Source organism: Hemiscyllium ocellatum, chromosome 3, assembly GCF_020745735.1.
Source record: "Hemiscyllium ocellatum isolate sHemOce1 chromosome 3, sHemOce1.pat.X.cur, whole genome shotgun sequence".
NCBI classification, from domain to species: domain Eukaryota; kingdom Metazoa; phylum Chordata; class Chondrichthyes; order Orectolobiformes; family Hemiscylliidae; genus Hemiscyllium; species Hemiscyllium ocellatum.
In genome coordinates, this window is record NC_083403.1 from 101,497,534 (window position 1) to 101,520,513 (window position 22,980).

Below are 22,980 nucleotides of genomic sequence, written 5' to 3' on the forward strand. Positions count from 1 at the left end.
TGCAGCATTGGGAGATGATGAGATTAGAAGCTGTGGAGGGGCAATCATTAGTGATGAGGTCTGTTTGAACTGTTTGCTTTCTTGACATCTATTCTGCTGAAATCCTGATCCCAATAGCCTTCAGATGAATGCTATTACCAAGTTGGAAGATGAGGAAATAGTATGAATGTTATGGGAATGATTTATATTGTAATATTATGACAGAAGCACATATTTGTAATATGGCCGCGCACACTCAGATTGGCTGAGGTATGCTGTATGAGGCCATTGTGGCCTTCTCTGGCAATCAGGTTAGTGCTTGATTATGCATTGTTTCTATTCTTTTCTCTCCCCCCTCCCCCTGTCTTGTATGGCAACCAATTAGCACTTTCATCTTTCTGTAACTCCAGTCTCTCTGCTGCCCAGTCTTATATAAGGCACAACAGAGCATACTTATTCTGATGACATTTGATGTTTCATACTAAAGGACACTCCAGATATGTCCAGACATGTGAATTGCAATTTGAACAACTCCAGGGGCTTCCTGAAAATGTTGTTGTTGTGGTCATGTGGTTCCTGTGATATCTTCCCTTTGTACCAGAGAACCTCACAGGAGTCATTAACTAGCTAACCTTTCTTCAAGGTTCCAACGACTCATGCTTCCTGAAAGTGGACATGCCAATGGCGATGCGGCTGCTAATGAATGAATAAATCATAGCTAGACGTGCCTGATAAACATTGAAAAGGGAGAGAAAGATGAAGAATTACAGACCAGTTAGCCTAACATCAGTCATGGAGAAAGTGCTAAAGTTTATAATAAAAGGTGTGATAGCAGAACACTTGGAAAACATTAATTGTAGTGAACAAATCCAACATGGGCTTATGAATGGCAAATCATACTTAACAAATCTAATGGTGTTTTTGAGGGTGCAGCAGGTAGGATAGATAAGGTATGTACTACATCTGGATTTTCCGAAGGCTTTTTATAAGATCCCATTTTAAGGGATTAGTGGGCATTATTAAGCATATGGGATTGGGTGTAATATATTGGCATAAATTGAGAATTGGTTAATGGACAGGAGTTGAATTAATATTTATTTTCATTCTTGACTGAACAAGACATTAATAGCATTCCAAAATTATTAAATAACCAATCAGCAAAAGGAGAAAAGGAAATAGAAAATCTAACAATCACTAGGGAAAAGGTGCTAGGGAAACTAATGGGCTGGGGACCAATAATTCTCCTGGAATTATTAGAAAGCGATATAGGTTATGAAAAGAAGTTGCCCTTTAGACAGTGAATATATTTGTTTCCAAGAAGGAGTTAAATATAGTTCTTACACCTAAAGGGATTGAAGGATATGGGAAGAAAGTGAGCACAGGGTACTGAGATGGATGATCAGCCACTACCCTTTCCTTCCTGTCTGTCCTTTTGAAAAATCACGTTTTTTTTTTACCCTTTTTCCTCTTTGGCTCTGTTTACTTCTAATTTTCTATATTGCGTACCCTGTCTCTTCCTGTGCAAGCTAGGACTGACTGGCTGATTGCTATTTTGTAAGTTTATATGTTTAATGTTCTAAGAATTGTAAATATGAGGCAAAAAGTCGTAATGGAGGGTTGTTTTTTGATTGGAAGCCTGTGATCAGTATTCTGTCACAGACATCGGTGCTGGGGCACTTGCTGTTTGTTTTGTGCCTTAACGTATTCTATGTGAATGTAGAAGGTATAATTGGTAAGTTTGCAGATAACATAAAAATTAGTGGTGTTGTTGATAGTGAGGAAGATGATGTCAGGCTACAGTCTGATATTGATCAGCTAGTAAATTGGAAGAGCAATGAGAGATACAATTTAGTCCTGATAAGTGTAGGGTAATGCATTTTTCAGAGGCCTAATAAAGGAAGGATATACACAACGAATAGTATCTCTCTAGGGAGTGCTACAGAACAAAAGGATCTTGATGTACAAATCCATAGTTCCCTGAAAGTGTCAGCATAGAAAGGCAGAGTGATGAAGAAGGCTTATGGGATTCTTGTCTTCATTAGCCAACATCTAGAATGTAGGAGCAGGGAAGTCTTGTTACAACTTTATAGAATTTTAGTGAAGTAACAGATGGAATACTGAATGTAGTTCTGGTCACCATATTATCAGAAGGACGTGATTGCACTGTAGAGAGTGCAGAGGAGATTCAACAGGATGTTGCTTAGGATGGAAAATCTCTGTTATGAGGAGAGACTGGATAGACTGGGTTTGTTTTCCTTGGAGTAGAGGTGGGTAGAGGGTTGGGGGAGGGAAGCGGGGGGAGTGGGATCTAATTGATGTATATAAAATTATGAGAGGCAATAACAGGGTGGCTTGTGAGAATCTTTTCTCCATGCAGATCGGAGGACATAAGGTTATGGGGAGGAGTAAGTGCTTTAGAGAACATCAGGAAATTAATTTTCACCCAGAGGTAATGGAAATATGGAGCATGTTGCCTGGGAAGGTGGTGGAGCCAGGTACTCTTACAATATTAAAGAAATGTCTGGTTAAGGACTTAAAATTCCAGACTATGGTAGGCTATGGACCAAATGTAGGTAAATGGGATTAGTGTAGATTGGTGTTTGTTGGTTACAATAGGCATGATGGACCAAATGGCCTGTTTCTGTGCCGAATGACTATGACTAATCCTTAAGTTCTGGAAAAGTCCCAATTAGAAAATGCCCATGAAACACCTTTGTTTAAGATGAGGAGACAAAAAAAAGGTAACTATTGGCCTTACAGGTTAACTTAATAGTTGTTATTGACAAAATATTAAGTATTATAAATAATAGCAGAACATTAAGAAATACATAATATAGTCAAACAGAGACAGCTTGGATTCGTGGCGGTACGGTCATGCCTGACAAACTTACTAGAATTCTTTGAAGAGGTAACAAGTAGGATTAATAAAGGGGAAGCAATAGATTTAATATATTTGAATTTTCAGAATGTGTTTGTTAAGATACCACACATTAGACTACTTAATAGGATAAGAGCCTATAGTGTTGGAGGTCATGTATTAGCATGGATAGGCGATTGGTTACGTAATAATAATAGAAGACAGAGATTTGGCATATGCAGAGCTTATTCAGGATGACAACCTATAATTACTTGGGTCCCACTGGTTTCAGGGCTGCAGTCACAATTATTTACACTGTATTATTAATAAAGTGGATGAGGAAAGGTAATGTACTGTAGCCAAGTTTGCACAAAAGTAGGTGGGAAGACAAGGAGTGAGATAACTTAGAATCTGCAGAGGGATATCAACAGGTTAAGTGACTGGACAAAACTTGGTGTATGGTATATAATGTGGGAAAATATAAATTTGTGTACTTTGTCTGGAAGAATAGAGGAACGAGATATTATTTAAATGGAGAAAGACTGCTGAAATCTATAGAAAAGAGGAATTAGGGAATTCTTCTTCATGAATCACAAAAAAAGCTAGCAACTAAGTTCAACAGGTAATATGGAAGGCAAAAGGAATGTTGGCCTTTATTTCAAAAGAAATGATGTCTGAAATTATAGTAAAACCATACAAGACACTAGTCAGACCACAGTTGGAATACTGTAATCAATTTTAGGAACCTTATCTAAGGAAAGATATACTGGAACTGGAGGCGGTCTAGAGAAGGTTCACTAGGCCAATACCATAGATGAAGACATTGTCTAATGATGATAGGTTGAGTAGAGTGGGCCTGTACTCATTGGAATTTAAAAGAATGAGGTAATCATGGTGAAACATTCAGCATAATTATGAGACTGACAGATGCAGAAAGATTGTTTACCCTTGTGAGTGAGCCAAGGAGTATCTCAGAATAACCTCAGAATAAGGGTTGCACATTTATGACAGACATGAGAAGGAATTTCCTCTCTCAGAGATGGCGATTCTTTGGAAATTTTTACTATAGATGGGTGTCGGTGTTGGGTTCTTAGTCAATTTCAAGGCTAAAATAGATTTTTAATCAATAAGGGAATTAAGGGTTCCGAGGAAAACGCAGGAAGTCAGCAATGATTTCATTGAAGAGTAAAGCAGATTTGATGGGCTGAATGGCTTACTTCTGCTCCCACATCTTATGGTTTTAATATTTTTTTAAATAATAAAAATGCATCATAAGTTGTAAGACAGACATTACAGCAGAGCAAGTCATTTCAGTATGTCATGCTTGCACATTCCAGTTATTCTGATTGGTATAGGAATTACAGCCTTCTAAATGCACAACACTTAGAGTTCTTAATTGTGAAATTCCCTTATGGTAAAAGTACTCATCCAATAGGTTTGTGAGTTTTTGCAGGTAATTATGAGGGTTGGACAGGTTTATGAGGAGCATGGGTATATACAGGTGTGTAACATGGCAAGGAACTTAGAGGACATGGGGAATATGGAAGGGTATCCAGGGGCATAGAATGTCATACTGGATATGAGGTGGCATGGATTAGGATGGATGAGGTATGGGGGTGTCTGTGAGTTCGATGGAGGGAGAGAATGTGAGGGGTAAGGACAGAAGGATTGTTATTGTCTTATTAATTCTGCATTAAATTTTCACAAGATATCAGTACATGGAAACTTTAATTCTGCCCAGTCTTCATTTACAGCTGGCAACACTCAAGCTTGTTCCAGCACTTTCCAGTCCATTTCCCACAGAACCCCATTAGCTCGCAACAAAATTCAGTGTCTCAGGCCAGCTTCACCCAGTTCAGATTTGCAGAGCTCGGAAACTTCCCATCTTTCTGCTCCTGAGCCAGGAGTGAAACCCAGGATCAATCTTTTGTTTCTTAAAACAGTCAGCAGAATGCCATTCAACCTTTACTCTTCCCCTGATTTTGTGCAAGTGTTACTTCAAAGCTGAAGTCTTATAGGCATTTTCCAAACTTCTGTAAATGTACTAAACATGAATTCATTTATTCGTGCATTTATTAAATTCAAAATGTACACAGTTTTGAATTTAATGAATGCATGAATAAATGAATTCATGTTTAGTGATGAAGGTGATAAAGAAGCAGCACTTTGAAAGCTGGTGCTTCCAAATAAACCTGTTGGACTACAATCTGATGTCTGATTTTTAACTTTGTCAGCGCAGTCCAACACCGGCACCTCCAAATTGAGAAAATGATGAAAATTTCAGAAGTTGTGTCTAGTAGTCTGAAGTCACTAAAAATGAAATTGGTTATTGATTTGCTCGTTGAGCTGGTGAGTTTCTTTGCAGATCTTTTGTCACCATACGAGATAACATCATCAGTGTCCATCCGGTGAAGTGTTAGTCTTCTGACACACTTGCTGTGTCACTATGTGTCCCAATTTGATGAGGTGGGTGGTATGACTTCTGTTTTGCTTCTTAGTGGTTGGTATATAGGGTCTGACTCTACATGTTTGTTAATGGAATTGCAGGTTAAGTGCCAGGCTTCCAAGAATTCCCGTGCATGTCTTTATGTGGCTTGCCCTCAGATGAATATTTTGTCCTAGTCGAATTAGTGTCCTTCTTTGTCCGTGTAAATGGACACAAATGATAGTTGGTCATATCTCTTGATGGTTAGTTGATGCCCGTGTACCCTGATGGCTAGTTTTCTTCTGATTTGCCTTATGTAATGTTTGTGGCAGTCTTTATAAAGTATTTTGTACATAATGTGGGTTTTGTTAGCTTTGGATATGGGATCATTTATACTCGTCAGGAGCTTTTGTAGTGTGATTGTTGGTTTGTGGGCTGCCATTGTACCAGAGGTCGGAAGAGTCTGGTGGTCATTCTCGCTATGTCCTTGATGTATGGCAGGATGACCAGTGTATCCAGACACGTTGTGTCTTCCTATTGTGGTCTGTTGTGTGCAGACTAGATTGTTTGGGTAGCTGTTGTTTTTGAAGATGCCGTATTCATGTTCTTCTTTGGCTTTGTATAGCTGCAGGGTGCTGCACTATGTTATGGCTCGCTTGAACGCCGTTCTGATGCAGCTCCGTTTGTGGTGTTGGGATGGTATTGTTGTAGTTGAGTTCTTGATCTGTATGGGTGACTTTCCTGTATACACTGGTCTGGAGCTCACCATTGGCCTTGAGTTCAACCATTATGTCCAGGAAGGAAAGTCGGTTGTTGTTCTCTACATCCTTGGTGAATTTTATGCCGGTGAGGATGTTGTTTATGAGTTGATGGGTTTCTTCCAGTTGAGAGCGTTTGGTAATGACAAAGATGTTATCCATATAGCAGATCCAGAGTTTAGGCTGGATAGTGGGCAGGGCTGTCTGTTCTAATCTTTGCATTTCTGCTATTAATCCTGATATCAGTGATCCCATGGATGTTCTGTTGATTTGTCTATATATCTGGTTGTTGAAGGTGAACTAGATTATGAGGAATAGGACCAGTAGTTTGAGGGTGATGTCTTTGTTGATGGTATTGATGTTGTGTGTCTGCATCACTGGTCCGTCGAGTAACAAGGCGAATGTTTCCTTGACTAGGGAAATGTCTATGGATGTAAATAGTGCAGTCACATCAACAAAGGTGTCCTGGATGATGTTGAGGAATTCTTGAGTGGAGTGGGTTAAGCTGTAGCCTGGGAGGAAACCGTAGCTCCCAGCGGAAACCCATGCAGATATGGGGAGAATGTGCAAACTCCACACAGAGTCACCTGAGGCGGGAATTGAACCCTGGTCTCTGGCATTGTGAGGCAGCAGTGCCACCGTGCCACTGTGCCGCCCACACTTTCTCAATGTAATGTGCCCTGTTTGGTCTGACAGTCATGTGCCTTATGTTCACCGATAGGATTACAATGTTCTTGTCTTTCCTGAGTTCTAGGGCTTTCCACTTTCATGTGTTGAAGATGTTCCATTCACTTTTTCTGTTTAGTGTTGGGGCTACTGTTTGCCTGATGGTCTGTTGGGTTTCTTCCATGAGTCCATTATTTTTTAGAATGCTGCCAGGAAGTCAATTTTGTTGGCATCTCTGTGGTTATAGTTCAGTCCGTGTACCAAGATGGCTTTTTCAGTGTCTGTGAGTGGTTGGTCTGACAGGTTCCTAATATAAGTGCCTGATTTGTTTATGTTGTTGCTGTGGGTGAGTATAATTAGTTTCTCCTGTAGGACCAGTCTTTCCTTGTCTTGCTCTTTTTTTGTTTTATGGTGATGGTTCATTCTGGAGTAGTGATCCATTCACGGTCAGTCATGTTTGAGTTTAGAGTTTTTTGGTTAATTGTAAAATGAATGAATTTAAATGTGACTTGCCAACACAGTCGATACAACACTACTGAACTGGTTTTAAATTTAGATTTTGAGAATAAAACCAGCATCTAGAACCAATTTGCTTACTTTTCCCTTTCTGAGATAATAGGGAATATTGCTCAAAGACATCCTACAAACTGTAACTAGGATGTTATATGCACATAGAGTCTTGTTGGAATTATTATCTAGTTATAGAATTTCCTTGAAGTTGTTCTCCAAAAGGATTTCTGGATTTAATAATCTCATTTGCATGTTCCACATTCAAACCTTAGCCAGTAAACATAAATTTACAGAAGTGCAGTTGCTGACTTGCTGTCATTCCTTTGTCACAGATCACTTTATAATTTCAGTATATTTGTTGGAACAAATTCTAGGTGGCCCCTGGACTAATATTTGTTATTTTTAATTTCTGGATCCAAACATAAAATTTCGTAGTATGCTGATTAATTCCATGATAAGAGATTAATAAAAACAAACAATAAATACTAATAATAACAAAAAATATAACTGAGACTGGAGTAAATATGGAGCATTACATTTTCTTCTTGGGGCCCTCCTGCCTCTGGGACTCAACACTGAGTTCAATAATTTTACAACCTAATTCCATCCTTCTGTTTTTTTGCCACCCCAGTCCTGTTATGACATGGGTTGTTTTTAGCACAGTTAACCCATTTTCACCTACTGTCAAGTCTGCTATCACATTAAATGGTTTTCTTTTAGTACAGACTACCCATTCTCTGCTACTTGTAGCTCTCATCATCACTTACTTATCCTCTTTTCTGTCCTGGCCTGCCATCCTTAATGTCCTTGTTTACCTACTCCTTACATATCTTTCTCTCTGGGTCCAGATCCAGGAATCTGCTCACCTCTCCTTTATTCCACAGTCCACCACTGCCACCATCACCAACCTTGTCTTCAGCACAAATACCAGTATTTCCTAGCTGCTGTAAGTTCTGATAAAGAGTCACTGGACTCAAAAGAACAAAGAACAGTACTGAGCAGGAACAGGCTCTTTGGCTCACCAAGACAATGGCAACACTTGATGCCTTTCTAAATTGAAAACCTTTTCAAAGTTTGTGCGAAGATTTATAGCTCGGGTGCTCGTTGTTGTGGTTCTGTTCGCCGAGCTGGAAGTTTTTGTTGCAAACATTTCGTCCCCTGGCTAGGCGACATCATCAGTGCTTTGGAGCCTCCTGCGAAGCGCTTCTTTGATGTTTCTTCTGGTATTTATAGTGGTCTGTCCTTGCCGCTTCCGGTTGTCAGTTTCAGCTGTCCGCTGTAATCGCTGGTATATTGGGTCCAGGTCGATGTGTTTGTTGATGGAGTTTGTGGATGAATGCCATGCCTCTAGGAATTCCCTGGCTGTTTTCTGTCTGGCTTGCCCTATGATAGTAGTGTTGTCCCAGTCGAATTCATGTTGCTTGTTGTCTGCGTGTGTGGCTACTAGGGATAGCTGGTCGTGTCGTTTCGTGGCTAGTTGATGTTCATGTATGCGGATTGTTAGCTGTCTTCCTGTTTGTCCTATATAGTGTTTTGTGCAGTCCTTGCATGGTATTTTGTATACTACATTAGTTTTGCTCATGTTGGGTATCGGGTCCTTCGTTCTAGTAAGTTGTTGTCTGAGCGTGGCTGTTGGTTTGTGTGCCGTTATGAGTCCTAAGGGTCACAGTAGTCTGGCAGTCAGTTCTGAAACGCTCCTGATGTATGGTAGTGTGGCTAGTCCTTTTGGTTGTGGCATGTCCTCGTTCCGTGGTCTTTCTCTTAGGCATCTGTTGATGAAGTTGCGCGGGTATCCGCATACCTTGTATTTTGAAGTTCTGGTGTACTGCAGTGTGTTGTGGCCCTTTTGAATAGTGTCCTGATGCAGCTTCGTTTGTGTGTGTTGGGGTGGTTACTTTCATAGTTTAGGACTTGGTCTGTGTGTGTTGCTTTCCTGTATACCCTTGTGGTGAATTCTCCACACAAATAAACGGACAGATAACCAAAGCTGACCTACAAAGAACGAAACCGGAAAGCAACAACACCCCCAGATTCTACGGACTACCTAAAGTACACAAACCAGACATCCCACTCAGACCCATAGTATCACTACCAGGGACACCATCATACAAACTGGCCAAAGAACTACAACAGAAACTGAAACACCTGGTCAGCGGATCCAAACACTCCATACAATCAACACAGGAATTCTTGAGCATCATCAGAAATATACACATAGACAAAGAAGAAACCATGATCTCATTCAACGTGACGGCACTGTTCACTTCGATTGACAAAACCCTAGCCAGAGAAACAATAGCCAACCTACTGGACATACAGAACAGAAAACAGGACGCGGAACCTATCAACAAAGACGGCATACTTAAACTACTGGACTTGTGCCTCACTACACAGTTTACATTCAACAACCAGATATACGAACAAATCAACGGAACACCCATGGGATCACCAATCTCGGGACTCATAGCAGAGGCAGTTATGCAAAGATTAGAACAAACAGTCCTACCACAAATTCAACCCAAACTCTGGGTCAGATATGTCGATGACACGTTTGTAATCATCAAAAACACGGAAATGGAAAAAACACACCAGATCATCAACGCCACACTCACAGGAATCCGATTCACGAGAGAAGAAGAAAAGGATAGCCAACTCCCATTCCTAGACGTGATAGTACAGAGAACACCGAACGGTGAATTCACCACAAGGGTATACAGGAAAGCAACACACACAGACCAAGTCCTAAACTATGAAAGTAACCACCCCAACACACACAAATGAAGCTGCATCAGGACACTATTCAAAAGGGCCACAACACACTGCAGTACACCAGAACTGCAAAAAGAAGAAGAGGAACACCTATACAAGGTATTCGCCAAAAACGGATACCCGCACAACTTCATCAACAGATGCCTAAGAGAAAGACCACGGAACGAGGACATGCCACAACCAAAAGGACTAGCCACACTACCATACATCAGGAGCGTTTCAGAACTGACAGCCAGACTACTGCGACCCTTAGGACTCATAACGGCACACAAACCAACAGCCACGCTCAGACAACAACTTACTAGAACGAAGGACCCGATACCCAACATGAGCAAAACTAATGTAGTATACAAAATACCATGCAAGGACTGCACAAAACACTATATAGGACAAACAGGAAGACAGCTAACAATCCGCATACATGAACATCAACTAGCCACGAAACGACACGACCAGCTATCCCTAGTAGCCACACACGCAGACAACAAGCAACATGAATTCGACTGGGACAACACTACTATCATAGGGCAAGCCAGACAGAAAACAGCCAGGGAATTCCTAGAGGCATGGCATTCATCCACAAACTCCATAAACAAACACATCGACCTGGACCCAATATACCAGCGATTACAGCGGACAGCTGAAACTGACAACCGGAAGAGGCAAGGACAGACCAATATAAATACCGGAAGAAACATCAAAGAAGCGCTTCGCAGGAGGCTCCAAAGCACTGATGATGTCGCCTAGCCAGGGGACGAAACGTTTGCAACAAAAACTTCCAGCTCGGCGAACCGAACCATGAAAACCTTTTGCCTGTATCTGGACCGTACCTTTCTGTTCCCAGCCAATTCATATATCTGTGAATATATCAACAGACATTTGTTTGAAGTTGCATCTTGGACTACCTCATCTGACAGGACATTCTAGACAATATGGGCAAAGCTCAGAAATAGAAAGGGTGCGGTAACAATGTTGGGCTGTACTACAGGCTTCCAACATCAAATGTGCGGTAGAGGTACAAATGTATAAACAGATAATGGAAAGATGTAGGAGCGACAGGGTGGTGGTGATGGGAGATTTTAATTTTCCCAAAATTGACTGGGATTCACTTAGTGTTAGAGGTCTAGATGGAGCAGAATTTGTAAGGAGGACCCAGGATAGTTTTATGGAGCAGTATGTAAATAGTTCAACTCGGAAAGGGGCCATACTGGACCTGGTGTTGGGGAATGAGCCTGGCTCAGGTAGTTGAAGTTTCAGTAGGGGAATTACTTTGGGAATAGTGATCATGATTCCCTAACTTTTAAAATACTCATAGACAAAGACATAGAGAGTGATCCTAAAGGAAGAGTGCTAAATTGGGAGAAGGCCAACTATAGCAAAATTCAGCAGGAGAATGTGGATTGGGAGTAGCTGTTTGAAGGTAAATCTGTGTGGGAGGTTTTTAAAGAGAGGTTGATTAGAGTGCAGGACAGACATATCTCTATGAAAATGAGGGATCAAAGTGGCAAGTTTAGGGAACCACGGATGATAGGTGAAATTGTGAAACTAGTTAAGAGGATAAAGGAAGCATACATAAGATTCAGGGGATTGAAAACAGACAAAGCTTTGGAACAATACCGGGAAAGTAGGACCAATCTTAAACAAGGAATTAAGAGGACTAAAAGGGGTCATGAAATGTCTTTAGCAAACAGGGTTAAGAAAAATCCCAAAACCTTTTATTCGTATATAAGGAGCAAGAGGATAACTAGGGAAAGGTCCCTCAAGGACAAAGGAGGAAAATCATGTGTGGAGTCTGAGAAAATGGGTGAGATTCTTAATGAATACTTTGTATTAGTATTCACCAAGGAGAGGGACATGACGGATGTTGAGGTTAAGGATAGATGTTTGATTACTCAAAGTCAAGTTGACATAAGGAGGAAGGAAGTGTTGGGTATTCTAAAAGGCATTAAGGTGGGCAATTCTCCAGGTCCAGATGGGATCTATCCCAGGTTGTAAAGGAAGTGAGAGAGGAAATAACAGGGCCCTTAACAGATATCTTTGCAGCATCCTTGAATATGGGTGAGGTTTTAGATTAGATTTCCTACAGTGTGGAAACAGGTACTGTGGCCCAGCAAGACTACCCAGACCCATTTCCCTACATTTACTCCTCAGTAATGCACCTAACACTTTGAGCAATTCACCTACCTGCACACCTTTTGGAATGTGGGAGGAAACCCCCGCAGGTACAGGGATAATGTGCAAACTCCACACAATTGCCCGAGGCCTGAATCAAATCTGAGTCCCTGGTGCTGTGAGGCAACAGTGCTAACCACTGAGCCACCATGCTGCTGTCGGAGGACTGGAGAATGGCTAATGTTGTCCCCTTGTTTAAGAAGGGTAACAGGGATAATCCAGGTAATTATAGACCGGTGAGCCTGACGTCAGTGGGAGGGAAGCTGCTGGAGAAATTGCTGAGGGATAGGATCAATTTACATTTGGAAGAAAATGAGCTTATCAGTGAGAGGCAACATGGTTTTGTGCAGGGAAGATCATCTAGGAGAAAGTGAGGACTGCAGATGTTGGAGATCAGAGCTGAAAAATGTGTTGCTGGAAAAGCGCAGCAGGTCAGGCAGCATTCAAAGAGCAGGAGAATCGACGTTTCGGGCATAAGCCCTTCTTCAGGAATAGCAGAAGAATCAACGTTTTGGGCATAAGCCCTTCTTCAGGGCTTATGCCCGAAACGTCGATTCTCCTGCTCCTTGGATGCTGCCTGACCTGCTGCGCTTTTCCAGCAACACATTTTTCAGCAGGGAAGATCATGTCTTACCAACTTCATAGAATTCTTTGAGGGAATGACAAAGTTGATTGATGAGGGAAGGACTGTAGATGTCATATACATGGACTTTAGTAAGGTGTTTGATAAGGTTCCCCATGGTAGGCTGATGGAGAAAGTGAAGTTGCATGGGGTTCAGGGTGTACAAGCTAGATGGATAGAGAACTGGCTGGGGCAGCAGGAGACAGAGAGTAGTAGTGGAAGTGAGTTTCTCAAAATTGAGAACTGTGACCAGTGGTGTTCCACGGGGATCAGTGTTGGGACGACTGTTGTTTGTGATATACATAAATGATCTGGAGGAAGGTATAGGTCGTCTGATTAGCAAGTTTGCAGATGACACTAAGATTGGTGGAGTAGCAGACAGTGAAGGGGACTGTCAGAGAATGCAGCAGAATACAGATAGATTGGAGAGTTGGGCAGAGACATGGCAGATGGAGTTAACCGGGCAAATTGTAAATCTTTGGAATTTTCAACCTCAGAAAGTTGTAGAAGCTCAGTCTTTATTATATTTAAGGTAAAAACTGATAGATGTTGGATTGCCAGTGATGCAAATGCATATGGGATAGTATAGATAAAAGTATTGAAGTGTTTGATCATCCAAGATCATATTAAATAGCAGAATGAGCTGGAAAGGCTGAATGGCCTAGTCTTGTTTCAATATTCTGTGGAATTTCCCAAAATTGACCCTTAGCAAATTTTTGGTAAAATTTAGCCACTAATTTTTCTATTTCCATATTTTCCCAATAGTCCTGCCATTGCCCACATCATTCAGGGGCTCGAAAAATTCTGGCCCTTCTCTTAAAAAGAGGCCCACAATTTGGCAATTATGATTGAGTGATTGATAAGATGACCATTATTTAGAATTTTTCTCCATCAACATGGCATTTTTTACTAGCAGAAATAATACAGCCTAGAAGTTCTTGAATCAGGGTTTCTTTCTTTGTATTTTGGATTATTTTCAGTTTCGCTAGTCTTATTCAAAGCCAGAAGAATTTGAAGGTTGTGAAAAGTGTTTTGGATGAATGAGACCAGCTTTGTGCTACGTTTTAATAATAATATCACGACCATCTATGAAGTGTTTCCTCAAAATGGGAAGTGGATGCACTAGCAAATTTAAAGTGACGTGGAGGCAGCTGAAAGAAGATGGTGGCACTTACCATCAAGGAAAACAAATGGTCATCAACTGAGTCCCACTGCTGAGTATTTCTCCATACCCATAGATAATGCATTGACCTGGGTGGCAAGCTGGCAGAGTCTGTTGCTATCGTGTTCTCTGGTAGGAAAGTGGATGGCTATTCTTTGAACCAACCTGTCTACGAGGACATTCAGGTCCTGGGTGGTGAATGGATAGTAAATTTCCCTTTCTTAGCCATCTTTGGGGTAATTCTTCATACAAAGGAACCCTGAAGGGCACCTTCTGACTCAAATTTGACCTGGTGCACAACTTTTAAAAATATTGCTATTTTTAAATAGCAGTGTTGAGTGCTTCCACTGCTGACCAAAGGAAAATAGCATGTGTGGGTTGTCATAGAGGTGTGGTGCTAATGAGGAGAGCTATGGAGAATAGCATGAGATAACTACTTGGAGCTTTCACAGAGAAACTATTTATGAAACTCCCAAAATTGATCCTTAGTGGATGTTTACTATAAGTTATTGGAGTAATAATAATGACTAGATGCATGCAAGGATGAAATGCTGATAAGGATTAAAGATATTTATAAAGATGAAATCCTGTTCAGTTCTTTAGCATATTGTTACTGGCTTGCAGTTTGTAGTTAAAATTTTGGTGCTTGGAGTGAAGGCTTGAACTTAAACTGTGTTCAGCAGCTGTGATTGTATCTTAGCCAAGTCATCAGCATTTGTCTTTGGAGAGAGAATCAGACTCACACTAAATGCAGCTTCTGGGGTGCAAGTGAAAGTCCCTTTTCCTTTTTGGTTCTGCTGGCTGATAATTCCCAGATTCCTTTAACTTTTGTTGTTTGGCTTTTTATGTCATACCTGAATGTTTTGGTTCAAGAAAGACTGGACAAGAGATGGCAAAGGCAACTCTGTCTCCCAACGTAGACTTCTGTAAAACTCTATTGCATGTTTAATTTAAATACAACTCTTCATGGTCATCTGAGAGGTACCAGGTTTGGCCCTTACTGGTACGTCAAAGGTTTATTATCTACATTTAGTGATCTTTCACCTTTGGTCTATCTCCTTTCTATCCTTTCTATCTGAATAGCTATGTCTATACTGTGTAATTAGTACATTGTGAGAAACAGTTCTGTGATATCATCATAAGGTTGTTCTATGGTCCTTGCACAACACCTTTTCGCAGAGCAACTTCATTGTGACTCCTGGTTATAGACGAAACCTGACTCTAACATGCATTATCATCTGAGAGTGGCAGGTGGAGCTGTCTTCACTGCAGTTATACAGGCCTTTGTTGAGACTACATCTGGATTATTGCATGCATTTTTGGTCTCCCTACCTAAGAAAGGAAATATTTGCCATCGTGAGAGTACAACAAAGGTTCAGTCGGCTCTTAATAGTGATGGCAGGACTGACAGGCGGGAAGAGATTGGTTCAACTGGGCCTACATTCACTCGAGTTTAAAAGGATGAGAGGGGATATGATTGAATCGTAAACAATTCTAACATGGTTAAATAGACTAAATGCAGGGAAGATCTAGTCTAGTTTTCCCTGCAAGTATAGAACCCGGGGATCCTGTTTCAAGATAGGAGGGAAAACTATTTAGGACTGAGATGAGGAAATGTTCCTTCATGCAAAGGGTAGTGAATCTGTGGAATTCCATACCACAGAAGCCTGAAAACCAAGTCACTGAATATATTCAAGAATTTTAAACTTAAAGTTTTTTTTTAGATTTTTAAAGCGTCACAGGGTATGGGTAGAAAGCAAGAACATGACATTAAGATTGAGAATCAGCCAGATCATATTGAATAGGGATATGATGTCATGTGATATAGTTGAGAGAGGGACAGGATTGACAGCTCAATATTTTAGGATATAAGTTTGTCAGGTAAGGAGGTAAAAGAGGAGGGGAAATTGCATCACTAATCATGAAATGAATTATTAGAAGTAAGGACGGATGGCATTTTAGAAGGCTCCTCAAATTAAGCTGTTTGGGTAGAACTGAAAACAGAGTTATGTGAAAGTATCCAATAGAGAGAATATGGGACCAACATGTTCCAATAAATGGTGGGACCTACAAATACAGCAAACATTGGATATTGAGGGGTATCTCGGTTTGGATATAGTAAAAAATGGAAGGCTGATGACAGATACCGAGGGCTCAAAAGAGCAGAAGCCCTCGAGTAGTACAGAATGTGAAACAAAGAAATTAGAAGAGGATGATGACAGGTAAAATAGAGAAAAATTATAAGTTAATTCACAAAATAGATAACTAGGGAAAGAGTGGGGCCTACTTAGGACCACAGTGGTAATTTGTGTATAGACCTAATGGGCAGCATGGTGGCTCAGTAGTTAGCACTGCTGCCTCACAGCACCAGGGACCCTGGTTCGATCCCTGCCTCAGGCGACTGTCTGTATGGATTTTGCATATTCTCCCTGTGTCAGTGTGGGTTTTGTCCGAGTGCTCTGGTTTTCTCAGGGTGCAGACCGGTTGAATTGGCCAGTCTAAATTGCCCATAGTGTTAGGTGCATTAGTCAGGGGTAAGTGCAGAGCAAGGGAATAGGTTTGGGTGGGTTACTCTTTGGAGAGTCAGTGTGGACTTGTTGGGCCAAATGGCCTGTTTCCATACTGTTGGGGATCTAATCTAAAACTAGAGAATATAGGTAGATTCTAAATAATTAGTTAAGTGAGAGGGATAATGTGTTTATAGAAATCAGGGAGAGGAATTGTATTAAAGAAATTAGAGTAGGCAAGAGATTTTGAGTGGTCTGGCAAGCTTAAAAGTACTTTCAGCGTTCAATAAAATGCATCTGAGGCAGTTGAATGAGGCAAGAGAGGCTATAATGGGAGTGCTGCAATAATATTCAACTCCTCCCTGGCCGCAGGAAAGATGCCAGAGGATGACAGTACAGTCAATGTGGTACCATTATTCAACAAGGGAGACAGGGATAAACCCAGGAAAATGCAGGCCAATCAGTCTAATCTCAATGGTGGGGAAACTATTATAAACAATTTTGAGGAATAAAATTAATCTGCTCTTGAAATGTCTCCAATAGTGAACATAAAAGAACAAGAAATTTGGTTAATTTAATCAAACATTGGCTGAGCGGCAGGAATCAGAGCTTATTGGTGAGGGATATTTTTTGATTGGAAATCTGTGTCCAGTGAGGTTCTGCAGAGATCATTGGTAGGACCATTCCTGTTTGTGGTGTATATAAATGATTTAAGACTTAAATGTAGGAAGGTTGATCAGTGAGTTCATGGATGATATGAAAATTGGTGGGGTGCTAAAAAGTGAGGAGATTAGCCTTAGATTATAGGGGTATACAGATATCTGGTTATATGCATTGGGATTGGATACACTGGGGTTGTTTTACTTGGAGCAGTGGAGACTGAGGAATGATGTGATGGAGACATAAAATTATGAAGGTCATTGGTAGGGTAGACAGGAAAGGATCTTTCCCTTTGGTGGACAGATCAGTGACCAGGTGGCATAGATTTACGGTAAGGAACAGGAGGTTTAGAGGGAATATGAGGATTCTTTTTCACTCAGTGGGTGTTGGGTATCTGGAACTCACTGTTGGCATTGGTGGTAGAGACAGACACCCTCAGCATATTTAAGAAATATTTAAATGTGCACTAACGATGTCAAGGCATACATTGCTCTGGGCCTAGTAATCCCTGGAAAATGGGATTAGAATAGTTTTTGACTGGTGTAGACTCAATGGGCCAAAAGACCTTTTTCTGTGCTGTAGACTTCTCTGACTCTATGGATGGTGAACAGACTCAAAGGCTTCAGTTCATCCAGATGTGGTGAGATAGTAAAGAACTATTCACATTTCCAAGGAAGCCATTGTCATGACCTTCTGCTTTTGAATGTGGAAATGTTTGTTTAATTTCAGATATCTTTACATGTGTGAGCATACCTTTTTGTAATCCTTCTTGAGCCAAGTACAGTCTTGATTTTTTTCAGTTGGCTAATTACAATTATATCCGTAAGAGAAGTTGAGTGAGTTTTAAAGAAACATGTTTAAAGCGTCTTTGTATCCAATTTTCAAAAAGGTTAGTTTGTTGCAAAATTAATATTATTACACTTTGTAACAGTAAAATGATCAGTACTTGACATTGTTCTTCTTTTCAGTTTTTGATCTGACTTAGGCCAAAGCTTCCAAAAGCTTATGAAATGGGACTGAATGTAAAAGCCATGAAACTTGTCCTGAACAGTTTTTTGTTGCTGCTGCTCCAAGAATTCAGTACAGCTGTGAAGGATGATGTAAGATCTAGTAAGGAACTAAGACTTTCTTTTAATTTTTATTTGTGTGCGGTATTTAGCTTGTCAGTGTGATGAATAGCATTGTTAGGCAGTGGAACATTTTTCTACTTTGTGCCCAGATAAATGTGTAATATTATTTGGTTATTGAAAGTCTAGAGGAGATTTAGTGTAGACCTCACTCTACAGAGCATGGTACTTGAAAAAAGGGATGGAATAACTTTGTTCATGACTAATTTATGTGACCATTATCCTTTCTGATAGCCTTGTAGATTCTTCTGGATGAACAAGTTACCTGAAATGTGCATGTTTGGATAGATATTTAATTATAAACTGAACACATTATTTAGAAGAAAGTTGAATTATCATTTCAGATCTAACTGTATATAAAGTCAACTAGCATGGAAACAGACCATTTGGTCCAACTAGTCCATGCCTATCATGTTCCCAAACTAAACTAGCTGAAAATGTGTTGCTGGAAAAGCGCAGCAGGTCAGGCAGCATCCAAGGAGCAGGAGATTCGACGTTTCGGGCATAAGCCCTTCCTCAGGCCTTCCTGAGGAAGGGCTTATGCCCGAAATGTCGAATCTTCTGCTCCTTGGATGCTGCCTGACCTGTTGCGCTTTTCCAGCAACACATTTTCAGCTCTGATCTCCAGCATTTGCAGACCTCACTTTCTCCCCAAACTAAACTAGTCCTGCCTGCGTTTTGCCCCTATCCATCCAAACCTTTCCTATTCATGTACTTACCTAACTATCTTTTAAACGTTGTAATTACACTTGCATCCACCACTTTCTCTGGAAGTTCATTCCACATACTAACAACTGTCTGTGTAAAAAAATGTTGCCCCTCATTTCCTTTTTAAATCTTTCTTCTCTCAGCTTAAAAATATGCCCTCCAATTTTGAACTCCCCACCTTAGGGAAAAGACCTTTGATATTCTAATCAGTGCCTCTTATGATGATATAAACTTCTGTAAAAATCTCCCCTCAACCTCCTACGCTTCAGTGAAAAAAGTCCCAGCCTATCCAGCCTATTTTTGTAACTCAAACCCTCCATTCCCAGCAACATCCTGATTAATCTATTTTGAACCCTCTCTAGTTTAATAGTATCCTATCTCTAACAAAGAATCCAGAACTGGACAAAGTGCTTCAGAAGACGACTCACCTCTGTCCTGTACATCCTCGACATGACATCCCAACTCCTATACTCAAAAGTCTGAGCAATGGAGACAAGATTGTTAAATACCTTCTTAGCCAACCCTGTTTATCTGTAATACAAACTTCATAGAATTATGTATCTACACCTTGGTCTTTCTGTTCAACAACACTACCTAGAGCCCTACAATTAATTCTATAAGTCTGCCCTTGTTTATTTTATCAAAATGCAATACCTAGCATTTATCCAAATTAAACTCTATCTGTCACTCCTCAGCCCATTGACCCAATTGATCAAGATCTCTTTGTAATCTTAGATAACCTTCTTCACAGTCACAGTATCACCAATTTTTGTGAGATCTGCAAACTTACTAGCCATGCCTCTTATATTCTCATCCAAGTCATTTATATAAATGATAAACAAAGTGGATCCAGTATCGATTCCTGTGGAATACAACTGGTCACAGGCCTCCACTCCAAAAGACAACCCTCATCTGCCACCCTCTGTCTCCTACTATACAGCCAATTTTCTAGCCAATTAGCAAGCGCACCCTCAATCCCATGTGATCTAACTTTACTAATTAGTCTACCATGCAGAACCTTAGCAAAGACTTTTTAGTAAAGTCCAAGTGAACAACATCTACCAATCTGCGCTCATCAATCTTTTTGGTAATTTCATCAAAAAAAAATTAAATTTGTGAGTCATGATTTCCCTTGCACAAAACCATGCTGACTATCTCAAATCATCCCTTGCCTCTCCAAATGTATGTAATTCCTATCTTTTAGAGTCATCTTCAACAACTTAGGCACCACCCATGTCAGACTCACTGGTCTATCGTTCTCAGGCTTCCACAATCACAGCAAAAGAATAAAACTTTCAGAAGTAGTCTGTCCTTCTCTTTTTCCAAATGGTGAGGTACCTGCTGCTCATTTCCAGCAGTTGTTTTGTTATGTTTGCACATTGCGCCCATTATAGATAGTTATTGCTCATTAGGTACAATGATCACCTTTGTGGTCAAGTTCATCTTCAGATCGATTAAATGCATCAGAGTATTTGCTCTGATTTTTTTTATTATCAAAAAACAGAAGAGTCTGAGATGGGAACACACAATTTAACAACATGGGCTTGTAATTCATACCAAGGAACAGCAGATTTGATTTATTTTTGTTGGTTAAATCAGTCAGATTCTCAATAGTCAAAGCTTCACAGGAAAAGATTAGAGTTTGGTGTATGCTTATTGATTCAACATCTCATTCAATGAATCTGATAAACAGTGACAAAATTAACCTTACTCTAATCGGACTCACAAGACCTCTTTCACATGAGCATCAATTTATATAGTTCATGTTATGTTATATTTGTAGGAATACATGAAGCAGATTTTCCTGTTCCTGCGCTTTAGGGTTTTATATTGCCTAGGTACAGTCAATAAAGAAAAATTGGTTGGATAGGAACATATACCTATAGTGGAGCCCACCTGACTTTTCACTTGGTCACGTAAATGGAAGGAAAACATGCAGGCTATTATACGTATGGTTTCCCCTCTCTTCTTGAGTTTTTCCTCGTGATACAATACCACCAGGTGAACAATTCTATACAATACTGTTTTCTAGTAGAAATATCCATCATACTAATAAACACTAATGCACTACATATGCAAAGCAAAACATATATAATGTTCCTGCATTTCCACAGCCTTTTTTTTGCCACCGTATCAATGTAACTTTGTGAGAGGTGTGGCAAAAACCATGTTTCAGCGTGATGCAGCAGCAAAAGATCTTATGGTTTAATGTATTTTTACAAATACGTATCTGCATTATATCAAATTTATGACATGGAAACAGACCATTAAACCCAATTACTTTATGCTTCCTACACTATACACTTCTATTCTACTTTATTTGCATTTCTTCGCATATCCTTTTATTCCTATGCCTCTCATGTATTAACTACCTTTTTCTGCTAAAAGTATCAATACAATTCTGCTTCAATAACTCAATGTAGTAGCAAGACTCACATTTTCACCAGTGTCTTTGAATAAATAAGTTTTTCCTTAATTCCCTATTAGACTTGCCTGTGACCTTCTTGCCTTTATGGTCCCTCGTTTTGGACCTCCCATAAATGGAAACAGTCTTGCTGTCTGCATTATCAGATCACTTCCTGGTTTTGAATATATAAAGTCACATTTTCTCAGAAATTGTGTTATGAAAACCTTTATAGCATTAAATGAAAGATGTTTAGGATAATTAATTTGAAGGCATGCCAGGCACTACAATTGTTGGTGTTATTTGGAAGAAAGCTTCAAGTGTAAACCAACTGTAAACAGTCCATGCTAAAATGATTGATGTCAAAGCTATGTAATAAATCATGCTCATGTAACTGTGTTCAAAAACAATGGTGACAAATTTTAAAAAGTGTTATTTCTGTCCTGAGCGGTCTTATTAATCTTCTTCAGTGGATTTTGTGAAAACTTTATTTGGTCATATCATGCATAAGTTTCTCATAAGATGGAATTTGGAGTCTGTGTGAAGAACTTCACAAAAGACCATGATGATAAGGAAAACCAAACCAACTGGCCCTTGCATCAAACACAGTTTAATAATTTCAAAATTGTTTTGTATGCAATCTAGATTTATATCAGCGGACCTCAAAATTTAGTTTTACTAATATGGTGGACCCTTTGTGAGATGCGCAGCAAGAGATTTTCTTCAGAAGAAACAAGGAATTTGTGGCCCACAGATCAAATATTATGAACACAACTTACAAGGACAAGTGGGGGCACCAGTTGAGTTAAAAGTAGACCTGCGTAACATTCAGATTCTTTAAAATTTCCGTAAAATAATACTGTTAATGATATTGTGTATAAAATGTACATTTTCCTTTCGTAGTAATACCATGTTTTTTTTCATTTCTTTTAGGCTGCAGAACTGCTCCAAATGACTTGGTTTTTATTTTGGATGGCTCATTTAGTGTAGGGCCAGAAAATTTTGAAATTGTCAAAAACTGGATTGTCAACATATCCAGCAGTTTTGAAATTGGGACTACATTTACACAGGTGGGTGTCATACAATATAGTGATGATCCATTGCTAGAAATACCATTGGACAAATACAGGTCAAATGAAGACTTGATGAAAGCAATGGAAGCTATATTATACCGGGGTGGAAACACAAGAACAGGAAAAGCTATAACATTTGGAGTTAACTACGTATTTGCTACCTCAACCAGGGCTGCTAATGCTGTGACAAAGGTAGCAGTTGTACTTACAGATGGAAAATCCCAAGATGATGTGAAGGACTCAGCAGAGGAAGCAAGGAAAAAGAAAATTATACTGTTTGCAATTGGAGTTGGTCAAGAAATAGAAGATGCAGAACTTCAAGCAATTGCAAATAAACCTTCATCCACATACGTGTTTCATGTTGAAGATTACAGCGGTATAACCAAAATTAGAGAAACAATCAAACAAAAGCTTTGTGAAGGTAAATAGTTTCTTCTTCATGTATGTCAGAAAAACATTTTTGTGTTAGGTTGAAGATGGCACCCCAAAAGAAATTCATCTTAGAATAACAGCCACAATTCTTTTAACAAAGCATTTTTTTGATTAAAAAGATGCTCAAATTAGTGTAATAATTCCCTGGA

The 22,980-nt window shown here is 39.8% G+C and overlaps 1 protein-coding gene across 1 annotated transcript in view; it reads left to right on the plus strand.

Annotated features, from left to right (window-relative positions):
- The first annotated feature begins 15,954 nt into the window (after positions 1-15,954).
- Positions 15,955-22,980, plus strand: part of col21a1 (collagen, type XXI, alpha 1) — a 457,104-nt gene continuing 450,078 nt past the window's right edge. The window contains exons 1-3 of the mRNA XM_060854885.1: positions 15,955-16,142; positions 18,073-18,197; positions 22,260-22,820. Of these exons, the coding sequence (XP_060710868.1) occupies positions 15,955-16,142; positions 18,073-18,197; positions 22,260-22,820 (874 nt within the window). The remainder of the gene's footprint in view (positions 16,143-18,072; positions 18,198-22,259; positions 22,821-22,980) is intronic.